The following is an 18,758-nucleotide window of genomic DNA, read 5'->3' as shown; positions in this document are numbered from 1 at the left end:
CTATCGTACGCCGACGTGTGGTGTTGCACGTGGAATAGAAATGTGTTTTTTTGTTTTTTTTTTCTTTTACGGTTCCACTTTCAACCACAGGGGGACAGAAGAGACAACGAAACGGGCAGCCGGGGTGGCCGAGTCCCTTCGGTGATCTACAACCGCTCAGGACTGTTGTTGTTGTCGTTGTTGTTGTTGTTGGCTCATGTAATCAGCCTTCCCTGGTTATCTTTAGATATAAATATGCTATGTGCCATCTGGCAACAAAATAAAACCATTCGCTCACACTGTCCCACGCTTTTACGCTGTAATCTTATGTGGGAAAGTAGCAGCGCGGATGTTCAAGCCATGACCTTGATACTATAAAAGGAAAGAACAGATGTCAAAAATATGTATTTCTTTTATTGTAATTGCACAAATGTTATATATCAAAACCTCTAGAAATAGACAGCAGATCTAAAAGCATAACTGATTCTAGCTGTACCGAATGTCTTGCCTCTTTCCACCGGTGAATAAGGCAGCGCTGCTGCGTTTGCGGGAATGAACATAACAGAAGAGCTTTGCCACCCAACAAAACCGTTAATGTTCACACGGTGAATGACTTCTAGAGAAGAGCGGTGTCTTTCTCTGACTTGTCCAGGACTTTCCTTGGAAGGACGAGCCCTCACCCGAAACATCTCTGGGGAAATTAGGAGGATCAAGAGGGTTCGGTCGATCTGGACGGTCTCCGTTCGGACCCCAGGTATGACGTACGCTGATCGGGAGGACGGACTCCAGGCACAGACGGGGGAAAGATAATCTGGATAGATTCCCCCCCCCCCTCCCTCTGCTGTCTCCTCCGTCCCCTTTCTCTTCCACTCCAGTTCCCCTCATACCGGTGTGTTCCGCCTCAGTTCGCTCGGGGAAGGGGGAATGCCGTCTCCCAGCTTTGTAAAACTGGCGGATTGGCTAGGCTTGGTGGAGAGCACCTCCGGGCCGCGGCTCCGCTGCCGCGCCGGGAGGGTGGAGCATCGGGCTTTGCCCCCGGAGCGAGGCGGTTGAGGCGGCGGGCCCTTCAGTGCGAACAGTTCGCAGGGGTTTTTGGGCTGCGCGTTGGCGGACGGAGACGCCGCCGGGTTCTGAGACGCGCACGGGGGGGAGAACGGGTCGGAAGAGGCGGATAGTGAAGAACCGAGGGGGACGGAGGAAGAAGCCTGCTGGAACCTGCTGAGGCTGGTGGAGGTACTGGGCCGTTGCAGGCTGTAGCAGGCCTCTGGCCCTCTGTGGCGGGAAGGCAGCGTGGAGCAGCGGGCCTTCGCTCTGGACTCCGGCTCTCTGGGAGGAGGGGCGATTAGTCCAAAGGCCCGAGTGTCGGGAGACGCCGTCGGAAATTCTGTTCCGGAGCCCTTCAGGCTCTGAGACGAGCCTCTTTTGGAGGGTGGGTTCGGGTGCGACGGAAGCTCTCGGGTTTCACGTTCTTCACGTTTTGGGCCCGAGCGCGGGACCGCTGCCTCTTTAACTTCAGGATCTTCTGCCAAACAGAGCAAAGAAAGTATGACTTACGACATATTTGCTTGAAGTGCAAAACGGTAACTTGCTAGACGATGTAAACAAAACTAGAAATGTAACAGGAAAGGCAGAGAAAAGAAACAAAAAAAAAAAACCATCTTTGCTCACCTAACAGGCCCAACTGGCTCATGAGGGAGTCCAGATCCACCGTAAATGAATCCCGATCACCTTCTTTCACTTCGGTATAATTTTCCTCCGCTTTTTGTATTTCACTCTTGTCTCCTTTCTCTCCGTCTCCCTGCTCAGTCTCGCCTTCGCCAGCCGACTTATCTGCCTCCGCTTTCTTTTCCGTTTCTTCCTCTATTCCCTCACATCTCTGATCTTCTGCCGCATTTCTCTCATCTTCCTCAAACGACCTTCCGACCTCACGATCGCTATCGCCGGTCTTACTCGGTTCGTCCGGTGTGATATCGACACTCGGCTCCTCTTCCTCCTGCAGCGGCTCCGTCTCCTCCGCCGGCGCTTCCACCACGATCTCTATATTTGAGGAGAAGCAGGGGTTCGAGGGCCTGGAGGCGTGAGATTTAACGTGCGCTTCCAGATCTTGATTGAGCAGAAACTCCATCAGCATCATGTTCTCCTTCTTCAGCTGTTCGCGGAGCGACCGCGGTACGTCCGGGATCATCCAGGCGACCAGCATGCTGAGAAACATGGCCAGGTTCTGAAAAGCAATACAAAGCGTTGCTTGAAAATATAGATATATTTTTTCCCTTAACCATTTTTTTTTTAACTGTATTTCTGCAAATTCAGAGTTCGACTTAGAAAGCGCGCAACTGCACAATTTAAAGCTTTGCGTTACCATGTTAGAAAACTATTTTGACGAGGTTTAAATAGCAGCACGGGTATTTATATAATCGGGTATTTTAACACACGAAAGAAGCAGCTGGCGATGGGTTTGTTTACTTTTGCTTTGTAAAATACAGGACCGTCTCGGAAAATTAGAATATTGTGATCAAGCTCTTTATCTTCTGTAATGCAGTTAAAAAAACAAAAATTACCTTTTCATGATATTCTAATTTTTTGAGATAGGATTTTTGAGTTTTCTTAAGATGTGACCCATAATCAGCAATATTAAAATAGTAAAAGGCTTGCAATATTTCAGTTGATTTGTCATGAATCCAGAATGTATGACATTTTTGTTTTTATAATTGCATTACACCAGATAAAGAACTTTATCACGCTATTCTATTTTTCTGAAACAGACCTTTAAGTGTACATTTGGCATCCCAGTTTTAAAAGACAGACTTCAGAGATGAGACAGTTTTCAGACAGACAATAACATGTGAATGTAATACATAGCACTACTACTGCTACTAATAATATCACAAGTTGTAAATATCACTTTCCTTACTTGAAAGAATATAACAAATGCCAGTTTTGCAGCCAGCATGGACCAGTACTGTTTGGAGAAAGTGTAGGCCTCTGCGGACCATGGCGGGTCTCTGTAGTCCTTATACCTGATAAACACGCAGAATTCAATCGAAACGCTGCTTTTCAGTTTCAGGAAACTTGAGGATTTACTTAAAGAGTAAGTTAAGAGTTAATCTGCAGGGCTCAAGGGTTTAAGGGACCCTGAAAGGTCAAGGGGATGAGTCAGTCTGACCTGCACATGGAGACTCCGGCGATGAGGGTGGTGATGGGCGCGGTGCCGCGGGGGAAGTCGCTGACGTTAAAGTAGGACAGCGAGTGCTCCGTGTACCCGTTCATGGTGCCGTTGGTACTATACATGTACTGGTAAATCATTCGAGGTACAAACTCAGATGTGAAGGAAATAACAAATGCCTGAGAAGGAGAATAATCAATCCAAATTGAAATCAGACACTTTACCAGGTTCATAGAGCATAAACATGTATGCATAAGGCATAAAGAGAGATGAGAACAACTTTATTTATCCCGAAGAAAATTGTCGTGCCAGAGTTTCAAGCAAAAACATAACGATAATAGATAATAGTAGGAAGGAGGGGAAAATCAGAAATACAATAAAATATGAATTGAAATATAAAACGCATCAGTCATTGGTAACAAGTCACATTATACAACAAATAATATCAAAATTGAACTTCCTCTACAAACACACATCACAGTATTATCAGTGGTGAGAGAAAAATGCAAAGGATGTTTTCAACTTAATCAGCTGATTCCTCCAAAAAAAACAAACTATCGTGCACATGACTTTGGTGAAACGTAAAAGAAGATTCGGGCAAAGAGGACAAACACACGCACCCCCACAAACACACGCTTACGTTGGTAATGACAGAGAACTTGCTGATCCCACAGAGAATGTTGTACCAAACTCCTAGCGGCAGCATGCAAACAAAGAAAGGCAGAGAGGGGGTCCACCCGTGAGCGAGTGTGTGTGTGTGTGTTTGTGTGTTTGCAGAGGTGACAAGACAAAAATGGACGGCCGGAGGGGGAAAAACACAGCAAAAAGCACGATTAAGAGTTCATTTCACATTCGCACAGAGGAGATAAAAAAAAAAAGCGGCGGCGGCGTCCTGCGTGATCCCTACCGATGTCTTTGCACCTCACTGCGTCGGGACGGCGGATCTCGGTGACGAATTTCGCCGCGTCCAGACGAATTTCAATGACATTGTTGAGAAGGGCAAATGCGGGTGCCAGTGGAAAGGAGGCCACAAACAGAGAGACGAATCCGTACTGGATTACTGTAAATGCGAGTGAGAGTGAGCACACACACACACACGCAAACACATGCATACACAGGGACTTGAACATTTTCTTAGAAATATCACTGGGTTATTGCAGTGCTAAAACAACTGGAAGGAAAAGTAAATACTAACTCATTTCCATATATTCTGGGCTCACGCCTTCAAACGGTTCCAGAATAAAATCTTTGTCAAATTGTTGTTTTGGTCTTATCTCTTCTGTGAAATTGTCCTCCTCCTCTGCTGCTCTTTTCTTTCCTTTTTGCTCCTGCATCGTTCTGTACATCTTTTTCAATTTCCTGAAAAAGCAGGACGTAACAATGCCATAAGACAAGTCGAACGAGGGCGTATTTGATTTTTTTTTTTTTTTTTTTTTTTAATCAAGTATTGAAAGGCGCCGTACGGAATGAGAATCTCGAACACGTTGTTTTGGATCAGCTGTTTTCCGAGCATGATCATGCTGAGCTGGATGCATAATTCGATGAGGCAGCCCGGAGGAGCGCACTGAGGAATACAAAGCACACACCGTTACACGGACATACCACAGCACACACACACACACACACAGGCTAACACAGTCCAGGTGTAAATCTACCTCCTCCATGCGATAGTCTCCAAAGACGTAAACATAATCGCCAGGCCGCCCAGAAAACCTGTGCAGAGAGATAACCAGTGCATGTTGCAGATGAATTTGGACAAGCAGTGGTGTGTGAGTGTGTGTGTGTGTGTGTGCGTGATGGAAAAGAGCAAAAGGCTACACACCTGCCCTTGAAAAAGGCCACGTAGAAAATGGGTGCAAACGTGTTCATGGATTTGAGAAAGAAAGATTTGAAGATCAACCTCTCCTCAAATTCTTCCTTTGTCTTGGGGAGTTCTGAAGGGCAACCATGACAACCACACCGTCACACATACGAATAATATTGGCTGTTTCGATTTATTTTTCTTGTCCTGTTTCCAAAAACGTTCCTGACAATTAAGACAAAAACCAAGAGATTGCAGTGATGTCCGAAAAAAAAAAAAAAAAAAAAAAAAAGCCTTTTGGTAAATGGATCTGTCCAAACATCACCGCCACCCCTCCCTGCAGGGTTCATGAAAAGCAGATTTGTCAGCTTTTGTATAATACTGCTGAGGGACAATCAAATTGTCACCAAAAAAAAAAAAACCCCAACCTTACCAAGGTGACACTGGGAACAGAAAAACATCTGCAACAATATTCTAACCAGCCCTCTGTACCCAGGCTGACCTAGTATTTCAAAAATCTACCCCATTTCTGAACCTATAATAAAATAACAGTCGCCTGTTATTTTTTCCTTTTGTTTTTATGCGAGCGAGCTCGGGAGAATTTTCTCTACAATCGATGGCTGGGGGAAAAAACTTGACAAGGAAAAACGCCTGCGGGTTTCAGAATAAGGTTTTCTCGACAGAATCGTCGAGAGAAAATAAAATGTGATTTACAGCATCCTCCGGTGTCCCCTAAATCTCCAGACATGTCGGCGTGCACGTGTCTGTTGGAAAGATCGCTTTCCACTGCACGGCGGCTGTCCTCTGTCTCAACTGTGTTCAAAAACCACTTAAGAAAGTCTACAAAGTCAAGTGTAAGTTAAAGGAACCCTTCAGCTACAAAAATGTGAGATTTCCTGGTGCCCGTAATGCTGTTTATGTACAGAGCGTGTGTGTGTGTCATTCAAACTGTCATTTAATGCGGTGCCTTTTCAATGAAAATATCAAATGAAGCTCTGCGTGTGTTTATGATGCAGTAAAACTACTTTTCAAGGGAGGTTTTAAAGAGAGGTGTTACCCAGCTCGGTCAGCCACACGGCGATGGCGCCGTAGACCTCTTCCAGCACGAGAACCACCAGCATGTTGAGGATGATGCCGGTGGTGGTGACGGTCATCCTCACGCTGGCCTTGGCCTCCGCGTCAGGGTTCATGGACCACACGCTTAGCATGCAGATGCGATACACTGCCACCCCGAACACCGCGGAGAAAGTCACGAAGATCTGAATGCAGATGAAGGGGACACACACACACACACACACACACACAGAGGTTTTACAAGGTTTGAAATGACTACAAAAAGGTTTGTCTGTTTTCATAATGTATGTCTGTTCATAGATAATTTTTATGTCTCTACATGTATATGATACTGATTAATCTGGCAATTCGAATTTGTGGATTTAGCTCGACTCTAAGGTGACAAGTAGTTGTAAAATTAAATAATTCGATGGCAATTTATACTTACAATTAATATTAGACAATTTATATTTCATTGTATTTCTTATTCTTCCTCCTTCCTACTATTATCTATTACTGTTATGTTTTTACTTGAAACTCTGGCACAACAATTTCCTTCGGGATAAATAAAGTTGTTCTCATCTCATCTCAATTATCTTGACTTGAGTTTTAATTTGTTGTTCTTGTTATATTTTGATCATTTTTTTCCCTTTACTATCGTGGATGTCTGCCATTCCGATTGAAAGTTAGATGAATATATAACATTGACGATGGTTATTTAAAAAAATCTCCAGTGCAGGCGCCGTCTGGAGATACAAAGCAGGGAGGGAAGAACCAAACTGGGCGGTTTGTGTTTCTATTGACAGATACCATTTGAAAAGTGGAAAAAAAAAAAAAAAAAAACATTATGTGATAGAATTCTGGTTATATCTTGTTTCCATAATTATTCTTATGTTACTTTTGACTAAATGCAGCCAGATTCTCTCAGCATAAATTGAAATTGTTTTTCACTTCTGGTGAAGTATATGTAAGCTGAGACATGTGCACAGAGTATTAACGCAGTGAAAATAAGTGGATAATAAATAGAATACTAGAGGGGGTAAATAGTATTACTGTAATACCAGCAGTAGTAACGTGGACACATTGATGAGGTAACCCGACAGGTGGTCCTCAATATCCAGGGACTCTGGTTCCTGCTATCAAAAAAAAAACAAAAAAACAAATAATATTGGTGCACAAACAAACAAACAAACAAACAAACACATTGACACACGGTCTTGTGCACATTATGTTATGTGCAGTAATGATGAGCACATTATCTTTCCTGCTGGGCAGGTGTGTGTTTGCCATCTGAAGGGACAGAAATCCTCTTCCCCTCTTCCCTACCCTCCCACTTTTTCTCCCTCCATCAGTAATCTGGGCTAATCTCAGGCAGGTAAGCAGCTTTGGACTCAACCATTCACAGAAGGTGACGGGGTTTTCCTCTTTATGCAGATATAAACTCCTACAACGCGCGGTTGGACGGTCTTAATTCAATTGACTATGAACAATTGAATTGCAAGATGTACACTGCACAAAAAAATAAAGGGAAAGCTAAAATAACACGTCCTAGATCTGACTGAATGAAATATTCTTATTAAATACTTTGTTCTTTACATCGTTGAACGTGCCGACAACAAAATCGCCCAATAATTATCAATGGAAATCAAATTTATGAGCTGGTGGAGGTCAGGATTTGGAGTCAAATTCAAAATAAAAGTGGAAAATCACACGACAGGCTGTAATATCCTTAAAACAAGTCAAAATGAATCCCAAGCGGACACTGATTTCACACAAGTGCGACTGACTTGGAGTTACATTGTGTTGTTTTGAGCCATATATATATATATATTAACTACAAAGCGTCTCCTAACTGAACGTGTAAGGTCACTCAAGACATTAAATATCTGTTACAATGATCAAAAAGGCAAGTTTAAACACAACCCTTTCCCCGTCTACTCAGCGACTCTGTCCACATTTTGTTTTTCTGCAGCGCAGACGCTGATACCTGGGAGGACAGCATCTGGTCCGTTTCTCCATCCACGCCATCCCCGCTCTGTGTCACCTGAAACACAATCAAAAACCGGCAGCGGGAGCAATTACAAGCAAAAATACCGTTGCAAGGTATGTATTTAATCCCTGAACACAAGACACACACACACACACACACACACTAATATAAACCTTCTTCTTTGACTTTGCTTTGACTTTATCCTTCTTTTCCTGTAAAGCCTCTTCATATTCCGGCCTCAGCTCTTCCTGGAATACACACACACACACACAAAGCAGATGCTCAAAACAAACACACACACACAAGTCAAGACAAGGTATCTGTACGTTATCCACTGGTTGCCTAGAGAACGGTACGTTTTTAAATTAATTTACAACCCAAAAGATATCAGTATAACAGAGTTGAATACCATTTTGTCTTACAACACAGCAGAGCCTTACGGTTTCTTTGTAATGCAGTCAAGTTCATGATATCTCTTGGAAAAATCTTTCTTTTACCGTCTTCATATTCATTCGCCGTTTTCATCCATTTAATTCTATAATTTTGCTTTTTTTATCGTTGTGTTTTATTTGTACCTTTACACTGTAACATTTGTTTTCGGCGATGTCTGACTCACCTGGACTCGCTCCTTCAACCAGCAGGGAAAGAAAAAGAGAAAAGGGAGATAGTTTAAGTTGCGACGGTGCTGCGTCACCCTCTCCAGCCAGTTGACTGCTCCAAGAACAGACCAATCCCATTACAGTGTAAACAGTCATGGTAGTACATGTGCACATGCGTGTTTACATGCATGTCATTTTGTCTGCAAACACAACAACGCAACTGATCCCCGGCGTCATCGCTGACCTCGGTCTTAAGGTTAACACTCTCACCCCGACTGACTTGTTATAGCAGGAGAAAAAATATCCCTTACCCCAAAATAAACAAAACAAAAAAAACTAAACGTCATGTCAATCGAAGCGTTTGCGATGTTAATTTACTCAACTAATATTATTATAAATGATTTATATGATAAATATGATCGACGTGTGCGTTATGTGTGTCGGTTTAACAGTTTGCGTTAAATTCATTCACCTCCTCGTCCTCCAAACTTGTCAGGTCCCAGGTGTGTTTCAGACACATCTGTCGTCTTTTCCAGTGCTCGAGGAAACAGGCAGCTAAGAGAGGAGACAGAGAAAGTAAATAATACATATAAACGATAGAAAAAAGTACATTTTTGGACCAGCTGGGTGAACATGATATTCTCCATAATTTTATGGTAAGTTCCTATAAGGAAACCTTTCTCATTTAACTGAATTCATCAACATACAACGTATTCAATCCTTTGTTTTTTGCAATGAAAATGACACCACAAACACACTAAAAGTGGTACTAAAATCAGGTGACATTGACGTTAAATGTCTCAAATGCTGTCTCGTCTCAACGGGGGCTAACATTTATAACGTCAGTGACTGTCCTTGTCAACTGAAGGGTAAGGTTGCTTTTAAAAAGCCGTGAAGTGAAAATATCAGGAGGGAAAAGTTACCCCATAAAGACATGAAAATAGCAAAGAGGACAGTGGCTCCGTTGTCGAAAAGGTACGACGTTCGGGCCAGCGAGCACACCGTGCTCAGCCGCCAATAATCGCACACTCCATCGCACAGCGGACACATGGTGATGTTCAGGTTGTCGTCACACGTCTCCTGGCTGCGGCGCAGATGCAAAACACCCCAAAAAAAAAAAAAGAGGACAGTGCATTCACGTATATGGCGATGATCGAGTCAATATTAACAGTAGCTTAGCTTTTAAGAATAAGTACAACTTTATTTATCCTGAAGGAAGTGGTTGTGCCAGAGTTTCAAGTACAACATAACAATAATAAATAATAGTAGGAAATTGTATAAACAGTAAAAAAAAGGGGGGGAGAGTAAGGAATACAAATAAAACTATAAAGTGTCCAAGTCGAGGCTATAAAGTGTTTCGCAAGATGGTTGATGTGCATGAATTCAATGTTATCTTAGCAATACACAGGTGGAACTACAGTGTCCCATGTTCTTGCATTTACATTTTCTGACTAATTATTTTAAACTTTGATCAGATTGACTGAGATCAGTGTCTTTCAAAGTTCTTTACACATCTTGATAATATAGTTATCATGATTTCTCTGGCTAGGATGAGATTAAACATTCACAATAACAACCCATATGTAAAAACTATGAAACTAAAGGCAGCAATGAACAACAACATAGTTTGCGATCAGCATAAAGAATATTAACAGCATATAGATATGGTGACATAAGACTGATATACAATGAAAAATAAAGCTACTGTATGTCTATCAGAATAATCATGAATAACAGGGGATTTAGGACATCTCTTCAATTTATCGTCATAGAATTCTACAGAATTTTTAGTACCAAATATGTGCATTGATTGGGTGCTAGAGTTTCAATTGATGAATACACAAATAAAATGTTATCCGCCTACCTTGGCACATTGGTGTCCACAGTGAATATGCCATAGAGGAAGACAATGATGCCCAGCACGGAGGGAGGGATGAGCAGCTGAGTATAAACGCCTAACCAGGCAAAGTACAACCCAATCTGCTCCCCAAAGTACTTCCTGTAAACAAAGAAACCACGTCTTAGCGCCCCGCAAAGGTTTTGTCGTCGATAAAAGAGGCGGCTTATTTGATCTCAAAGTGCCCGCTAGAGCTTTTCATCCCTTTAGAACAATGACAAAATTAAGTTTAGGAGAAGTCAAAATGTTCCGCTTCCCCGCGGAGATCATAAAAATATGCTTTGCACTTACTGTTCCATGCAGTTGTCCGTTCTTATCCCTGATGTTTTTGTTCTCCCTGCTGTCTATTTCTATTCGTGGATGTCTTTGCTATCCTCTGTCGTCTAACTCGCTCTCTATTTATATATATATTCATATTCATTTTTGCCATATTAACAGTTTCGCTGCTGTGAACAAAGAATTTCCCCTATGGAGATCCATTCATTCTTTAGATAATCATTGTCTATTTAGTCACTGTCCTCATGATCCTCTATGCCTTGGACACTCAAGTCCCCAATATTTTTTAATCTAAAAGGAGTTCCTCTTATTTTATCCTGTATCTTGCTCTATAGTTGGTCACTTGTTAATCTATCCTTGGGTCTGAGGCCATGTATTTTTTCGTCATCTTGTGCCTTATTGAGGATTTCATGTGATTATTTTTTCTGCCCTTTTTACCAAACATTTGCCAAAGATCTCTGCAAAACCTAATGGTCGTCACTGTGCTTTTCTGCAGCTGAACTCATCTGCAATCATCCCGGACAGAACAGACAGAAATGATCAGACAGTGCACGATCAGCCATGCTTTCTTGTACCACCGAGAATGTTTGCACAGCGAGGCTTTAGCGCCGTTTGTTTTTTTTTTTGTTCATACCAACATCTTAATACTAACCTGATCAGGTCCACGGGCTGGTATTTATGCATGACTCCATAGTTTGCCCATTCTTCGTGGAGAAACTGAAAGGATAGCAAGCTCATGACACGAGAATAAACTACGACTTTAAATTAGCCTTTGCTGCGTTTCATATCCGTGCAATACAACTCACATTTGCGCTCGCTGGGTTCAGATGAAAAGCTCAATGTGTTTTTGCTAATTCTACATCTACATTATCAGCCAATTCACCTCTTTCTGCTACACGACTCGAATATTGAGCGACGGTGACACGATGATATTTCGTCTTACAAGGATAAACATTAAAATATTTCAAAATACGCAACTTTTATGTTATTTCATCAGTTCATGTCTCAAACCTATGCATGTTTGACTCACCTGTCTGTCATTACGCTGATCTTTCCTTCCCCTCCTTGTAAACGAGCCCTGGGAGAATAAAAAAAAAAGGTTTATACGATAACATTTGACTTTCAGGCTGTCAAAAACATTTTACAAACACTTCAATAAAGAGATGAGACTTTTGTGATGTACTCACATCATGCAGAGGAAACGCAGAGACGTACACGCCTCGAGCCAATAATGACATGATGCCTTTTGACACAGAGAGAAGACGCAGCGCGACGTCATTTTTGTTTTATGATGCGCGGCATACGGCTAGCATGACCTGCGACTGACACACACGAGATAGAGATAAAAACGAACAAGCATCTGCTGCAAAACTTTGTCGTCACCTGTAGTTTGGCAGGTCCGTCTGCAGGTAGTTCGTGAAATGATCTCTGCCACCTGAAGCAAAAACAGAAAACCTATCATATATATCAAAACACAGCGTGTCTTAAGCAAAAAAAAAAGTGGAAGGAAATTTCAAAACATACGATCCTGCTGCGTGTTGCATTGTCGAACACTGTTTCTGTCGATTTGATGTCATACCTGCAGAAAAGACAATTTGTGAAAATTCAATTTGAATAACAGGCAAAGATACAACTTAATAAAGGGGAAGATCACGGTGTGTTATTGAGAATACGCACAGATGGAGTTTGTCTCGGATAAAAGGGTGTTTGAGGGTTTTGAAATGGGCTCCTGTCTGCGAGTCTTTCTGGATGTCAAAATCTGGGACGTCCGGTTGAAATGGTGTGTTGACTTTGGCGGCAACTGAATCCCAAACTCCTGCGATGCCCATCCGTTTTCGCAACTCACACTTCTGCTCGTAGAAGAAATATTTAAATCAGGCACCTATTATGTCATTTAGCGGCAACGTTAACTTTCCACCCGAACGTCAATAACGACGAGCGGCTGACCTTTTTCACGGCAACCTTGATCTTCTGAAGTTCTGCTTCTCGACTGAGTATTGGCCACGGTATATGCAGGCGAATAAAGCTTATGCCATTTGATTTCTGCAGACAGATACCACACACGCACACACACACTGAACGCTTTACCTTAAATAAAAGCCACACACACCCGTAAAAAGAGTGTGTCCGGTAGTAATCGCAAGCGTCTTCGGAGTATGCGAATCTGCTCCTCCTCTTTGCATTTAATTGCTGTGACCTCTTGACCTGGGGCGGCGAGATGAGCTTTCTCTAAACCTGTAAGTATGCTACTTTGTCTAAGAAAGAGGCTCTTTTGCGGTACATCTCATTATTTCAATCGCTACACCCTAGAAGTGCAAGAAATAGGCGCGCATGGCTGTTAGCTGCACGGATGAACGTCCATAAGATACCATAATGAAGCCGATTAGCAAACGTGAAAAGTGCAAGCTATTACGAAGCCTTTGAATATCCGAATCCCTCATTCGGCTACATTGGTGATTTGGTGACGTGGTTGCGTTAAAAAAGGAAGTTTTCTTTGAAGTCTATATAATAACGCGACACCAATAACTGAATTTGACCCTTCCCTTCCTGAATGTGGTGAAAATACATTGTACACGTGCCTCTATGAAATCAACAAAATGACAAAATGTGGACTCACACTCCACATGCATTCATGTTCAAGCATCTCCACTTCTGAGAGGTGGATAACTCTAATAAGGCCCTATAATCTGGCCTTTGGCTTCACACTTATGGTCAGCGGTCTTAATCCTCAACCAAAACAGCAGCCGATTTAACACGCAATTATCTCACCACCAAATGCAAAGACACACAGAGACAAACACACGCAAAGACAAAACCATACTCACTCACACACACACACACACACACGCACACACACGCACAACCTCACATAAACAGCGATATAACTGCAAAGTAAAACTTTGCATACGTTCGCACAGGCACGATATAATTAAGATGTGCATCAACGGTACGACGGATGTTGTTATATCTCATTGTCTCATGATGTATCGCTGCTACGTTCTCTCTTTAATTAGAGTGGAAGCTTGTCCTCCGGCTTTAGCGGACAGGCTGAGTCTTATCCTTAACCTGTTTGGCAGCCGTCCAATCGCGGGATTTGTATTTGTATTACTTTAGGATGAGTCTGAACCATAAAGGAGCGACAAGAAGCTCTAAAACCGTGAAAACTGCTTTCGGTGAATCAACGTCGCCGTCGCGTACGCACCTCTTTATCGCGCTCTATCTGTAATCCAGCTTCCACCAGTCCGGCTTCAAACTCCTCCCTCATTAACGCTTTTTCCTCCTCCGTCAGTTTTGACTCCTCCACGTCTCCTCCCGGACCTCCCGCCTCCCCGGACTCCGGCTCTTGGTCCCATCGGCTCATAGGGAACGGTATGCTACCGTTGGAGGCGATGGAAAGGCGTCCTTTGGATGCCCTCCTTTTTTTGCATTTGTAGCAAAGGACGTAGTCCACTTTCCTCTTCCCGTCAGAGAAATAAAGCCCCGGACCGAGGTCGATTCCAGACTCCTAAAAACAGAGCGAGTTGAATGAAAAGAAAGAGATTTGAGAGCAAAGAAACGACAGGTTTCCGCTTCCACGTGGACATGTTTCTGCAGAAAGTCGAATATTGTGGGAAAAACCGCACCGGAGGAGGAGGGTCGTCGTCGTTGTCGGGCGGACTGACGGGACCTCCGTTGACAGCATCGATCCCGAGGCCGGAGATCGAACGGGCCAATGAAACCAGCTTTGACGAGTGAATGGACGACGTCTCACTCATTGCTGTGGCGATGGACATACGTTCTTTTCCGTTTCATCCCTCTGTCAGCCCGTGAAATTAAAAAAAGAGGATTAAAGAAGATAGAGAAATCTGCTGGCAGGTGGGGGGAGATATTATGCTATTAAATTAAATGGGGATATACCTCCGAGAAAAGTCATCCTGGTTTGTTTCACGGGCGATCACATGACCGGATAAATGTCCACAAATAAAGAGTTTGGATTTACCTAAATTGTTTGATAAGAATAAAAAAAAAATGCCGTCAGGTGAAAAATGCAAAATAACCAAGTGACTAAAATGATACAGGCATTTAATCATCATATCTTGTGTATTAGTTCATCAGTGTGGCATCAGTAGAGAAAATAAATAACAATGATAAACAATAAGCAATAGAGAATTAAAAAAAAAAAACTTGTTTACATACACACACACACACACACACACACACACACACACACACACACACACACACAGATATGTCAAATTTGATTTCCTCAATTAAAAAAGATGTTGAAGACAGTAAATGATCCTGTAAATGATGCTATAGACTCTATAGCATACTAGCAAAGGAATAGCTTAGCAGCTAGCCTGCTAAGCTATTCCTTTGCTGGTATGTGTGTACTGTCGCATTAACAGTATCTTCAAATTCAGAATTTTTCTTATGATTTGATAAGTAGCTGTTAATGTTTGTGCGATGTCTGATTGCTTCTCCATCGGTTTGTCCTTAAGTAAAAATGTTAAAAACATCCCGGCCCCCATGCATGTTTTAAAGTGATAGATGTAACATCTGAGCCAAAGTTAAGCTGTCTTGCATCTTTTTTGCCCAATTGAAGCTTGGATTAAGATCACGCTCCAGGCGGCACAGTTTTCAATCTGTTGGGGTAATTTGGTCAGTGGGCTCATTCGGCGGCCAGCAAGAATGAAACGCCTCTCTCTCTGAAAAGCTCTTTTCTTTTCAGCGATTGCAAAAACTCCTTATTTGAGGGAAGATTTCATCATTTGATCTGTTTTTCTAAAATGATGTTCAATGTGGTTTTCATTGCACTGCAGCATTTATAGGAAAATGTGACACTGATGAAAGTGAGTTTGATTAAATTAAAGCCTTTCGGGGTCCTTTTTCATGGTTCTGCAGTTGAAAAAATTACATCGAACACAACGGTGAAGAGGAGTGAAATATTTGCAAATTCACATAGACAGTATTGTTCGAGGAGGGGAAGAAACTGGGATTATTTAGCAATTTTGTAGTGTTTTTGCACGCCTAAAAACATCTCTCATGTAAACAATATAAAAACTCTAAAGCTACAGTCGCACTTAACACAAAAGTAAAAAAGTATACCGTAAAAATGTAAATACACTCTATGTGCAATGCATATAGCAATGGTTGTAAGAAACATATATAATATGCATTGATACAATAAGAAAAAGTTAAAAAGGCAAACACACATCATCATGAGGCCCGAAGCTCACTGGCCAAAGACGCTGCACGACGCAGGAGAGAAAACCTGGAGTCAATCTTCTTACACGGTAGCGCACACACGCCTACGATAATCACAGTTCAGCATGTGTTGGCAAACAGACAGATGACTGGAAACTGAGAATATGTCCAACACCAAGTCCGAATACCTGTTCGTCTTTCGTTATTTAAAAAGCGGTGATATGGAGGTTTGTATTTTCACTGTTTTGGTAACTTCTCAAAAGAAAGTCTTTTGATCCGGCAGATTTATTCTGGCGCAACCACCCCTAAATAAACAACAACAAAAACACACACACTTTGTGCCTCAATGTCACAATACTGAAGTAATAATTTAACATTAGTTTCTTTTTCTGGATAAAAACAGTGACATAAGCCTGCTGTTCCTCTGTTCCTCCGGACGGTCGGCTTGTTTATACCATTATGGGAAAACTAGGCTATAAAAGATACCTCTCTGCTGGAGACGCCCTTAATAACAGGACGGAATCGTGAAATCAGTCGAGGAGGCAATGAATCGGGCGCTGTCTGATTATCAGAATTTACTCAGTGGGTATAATTCAGAGTTTCATTAAGTTTCAATTATAGTAGCAGCAACATGGGGGGAAATTAAGACACAGTCAAGATCAGTATAACGTACGGAGAAAACTCTTTTTTTGGTGGTGCTTGTGGGGACGGAAAGAAAGTGGGAGAATGTATAAACCTCTTTTAAACTCTATTTTACTGCCACAAATCTCACCCTTTACAGACTCACACTGTCCACCTCCTCCTGGCAGTGAAGCCGAGGCCAAGTTTTAAGTCCAACATGAAAAAAAAAAAAAAGATTGGAAATCGGAACTATTTTTTTTTTTTGATGACAAACAGTACAGTTTGAGAGATGTCAAGCATTAACTGTCTGATGATTCACTTCGTATTATATTGTTTTTTTTTCTTCCTTTTTATTTCGGATGTCTTTTGTTGACCGAACACCCAGCTGCCAATCATACAAATCATAGATAGATAATCAGCTTTCAGTATTTCCAACAAACAATTAGATAGACATTTCTACAGAATTAAGATGTTCATGAACTACTACTTTGGGCTTTTCATAAGCACTGCTAGTTTTCACCTGAACTGTTGTTATCATTTTTTTTTTTGTTTAATTTTGATTTGTCCACAATAGAGGGCATGCGGTTCTGCATCAGAGTGCTTCAGACCTGCACCCTGACATGAGCCGAGGCGGGGGGCGACCTAATACCGTCTCTCCTGGAGGACAGAAGATTACACATCGCTAAATTTAACAGCTGCTTTTCCCGGCACCCAAACAAATTAAAAAAAAAAAAAAAAAAAAAAAAAAAAAGTTAAAACAAACAAAAAAAAAATAAAAATAATAAAAAAAAAACAACAGCAGTGGGGAATCTTTGTGTGTTAACATGTGACCTTCTGTAGGACCTAGGAGAAGCGGATGAATAGAGTTTACGAATAAAATTGGATAGATTTAAAAAAAAATAAAACAAACAAAAAGATTCCGTGTTTTATTACACGCAAGTGGGCGCAACAGTCGGAACGGGGTGAAATTAATAGACTTAGCGCGTCGGATACACGCATGCACGGTTGCATGGAAGAAAAATAAGAAAACTAAAAAAATAGGAAAAAATAAAATGATAACATTCCTTCAAACGATGTTAGTTGTAACCTTCCGCGAACTTCAAAAGAAATTAGTACCCGAGTGGAAGAAGCCAAGGACGGAACAAATTCCGGGCTAACGACGCGTAAAAAGTACGTTGTTTTAATTTTCCTTTTCTTTTGTTTAAAGTTATTTTGAAGTGAAACAGACGTGAAACTCACCGGTGTTGAGCTTTTCCTTTTTCTTATTTTCTTTTTCTTTTTTTCTTTTCCCCCGTGGAGTGGCGGATCGACGAGTCCGTCGCCACAGGCTGAGATGGTGGACAATCCAGGCGCGCTCCCGCAAACCCCTGGCTTAACACGTACACGCGCACGGACGCGCGCCAGGCCGCTAATTCCCTGCAGCGGGATCGGAGGGAGGGAAGGTGCGCGATGCGTGTGCGCGTCCCACGGTTTGTGTATGTGAGACGGCGTGCCCGCGCGTGCACGTGGATACGTGTGTAAAGCAGAGAGATTACAGGTGACAAGACTTCAGACTCAACCTTTCTTTCATTCCTCCCCACCAAAGAATAGCAGTGCAGAGAAAAAGGGAATTATTTTTATAAACCGATAAGTTTGTAATCGATCTTTCGAAATGCATAAACCTTTATTGATTAGAGCTGTTGTGGGAAGACACAAAAAAATAGAGCATAAATAACAACGCTTTGCACAACCGCTCTCTCTGATCGTGCAACTGCAGTCGCTTTCGTCTGGTGTTTGAGTCTAAATTCTAAATATTCTGACTGTGCTACAAATCTAATAGTAAATAAATAAGTAACATGAATTCATCAAAATTGTTTTAGACGTGTCAGGAAGACGTTTAGTTCCAGCACTTCATGGTTAGTAAATAAAGGTCACATTAGGGAATAGATTTCGTCAGTCAAGGTGACAAGATTGGAATTTAACACTAAATTATGCATTTAAAATGATTTGTATATTTTATACTGTTGTGTTTTAGTCAGAGAAACACGAGCCTGATGATAAAACACGAGCCTGCGATACAACTAACTGTTCCCGCTCAATTTCAGGTGAAAAAAAAAAAAAAAATCAAAATTCATAGCACCCCGAACCACACCTACATAATTCCCAGCAAAATCATGCAGAAAATAAGCATCAACATTACAAATGTAACATTT

General features: G+C 41.9%; 1 protein-coding gene across 1 annotated transcript; it reads right to left on the bottom strand.

Moving 5' to 3' along the window:
- Positions 1 to 395: 395 nt before the first annotated feature.
- ano2a (anoctamin 2a) lies at positions 396 to 18,145 on the bottom strand. Its single transcript, XM_086163743.1, has 29 exons — positions 17,806 to 18,145; positions 14,656 to 14,737; positions 14,382 to 14,554; positions 13,961 to 14,263; positions 12,706 to 12,801; positions 12,436 to 12,608; positions 12,283 to 12,337; positions 12,142 to 12,193; positions 11,946 to 12,001; positions 11,789 to 11,836; positions 11,411 to 11,475; positions 10,450 to 10,584; positions 9,509 to 9,669; positions 9,058 to 9,140; positions 8,603 to 8,614; positions 8,160 to 8,234; positions 7,984 to 8,040; positions 7,058 to 7,132; positions 6,001 to 6,202; positions 4,965 to 5,076; positions 4,798 to 4,855; positions 4,606 to 4,706; positions 4,338 to 4,501; positions 4,050 to 4,202; positions 3,783 to 3,835; positions 3,143 to 3,321; positions 2,891 to 2,996; positions 1,648 to 2,200; positions 396 to 1,498 (listed from the first exon to the last, which is right to left on the bottom strand). Exons 3-29 carry the CDS (start codon positions 14,529 to 14,531, stop codon positions 861 to 863), a joined length of 3,915 nt encoding a protein of 1,304 aa, XP_086019869.1. The 5' UTR covers positions 14,532 to 14,554; positions 14,656 to 14,737; positions 17,806 to 18,145; the 3' UTR covers positions 396 to 860.
- Positions 18,146 to 18,758: the final 613 nt, after the last annotated feature.

This window comes from Fistularia commersonii, chromosome 17 (genome assembly GCF_037954325.1).
Source record: "Fistularia commersonii isolate RoL2024-O1a breed Wild chromosome 17, RoL_Fcom_v1.0, whole genome shotgun sequence".
Taxonomy (NCBI): Eukaryota; Metazoa; Chordata; class Actinopteri; order Syngnathiformes; family Fistulariidae; genus Fistularia; species Fistularia commersonii.
This window is presented reverse-complemented; position numbering and strand designations above follow the sequence as displayed.

Coding starts and splice junctions, on each gene's coding strand:
- ano2a (XM_086163743.1), bottom strand. CDS start 14,531: ATGTCCATCGCCACAGCAATGAGTGAGACGTCGTCCATTCACTCGTCA. Junction 14,264..14,381: donor ACGACGACCCTCCTCCTCCG/GTGCGGTTTTTC, acceptor CTCTGTTTTTAG/GAGTCTGGAATCGACCTCGG. Junction 4,203..4,337: donor CCCAGAATATATGGAAATGA/GTTAGTATTTAC, acceptor TCGCATTTACAG/TAATCCAGTACGGATTCGTC.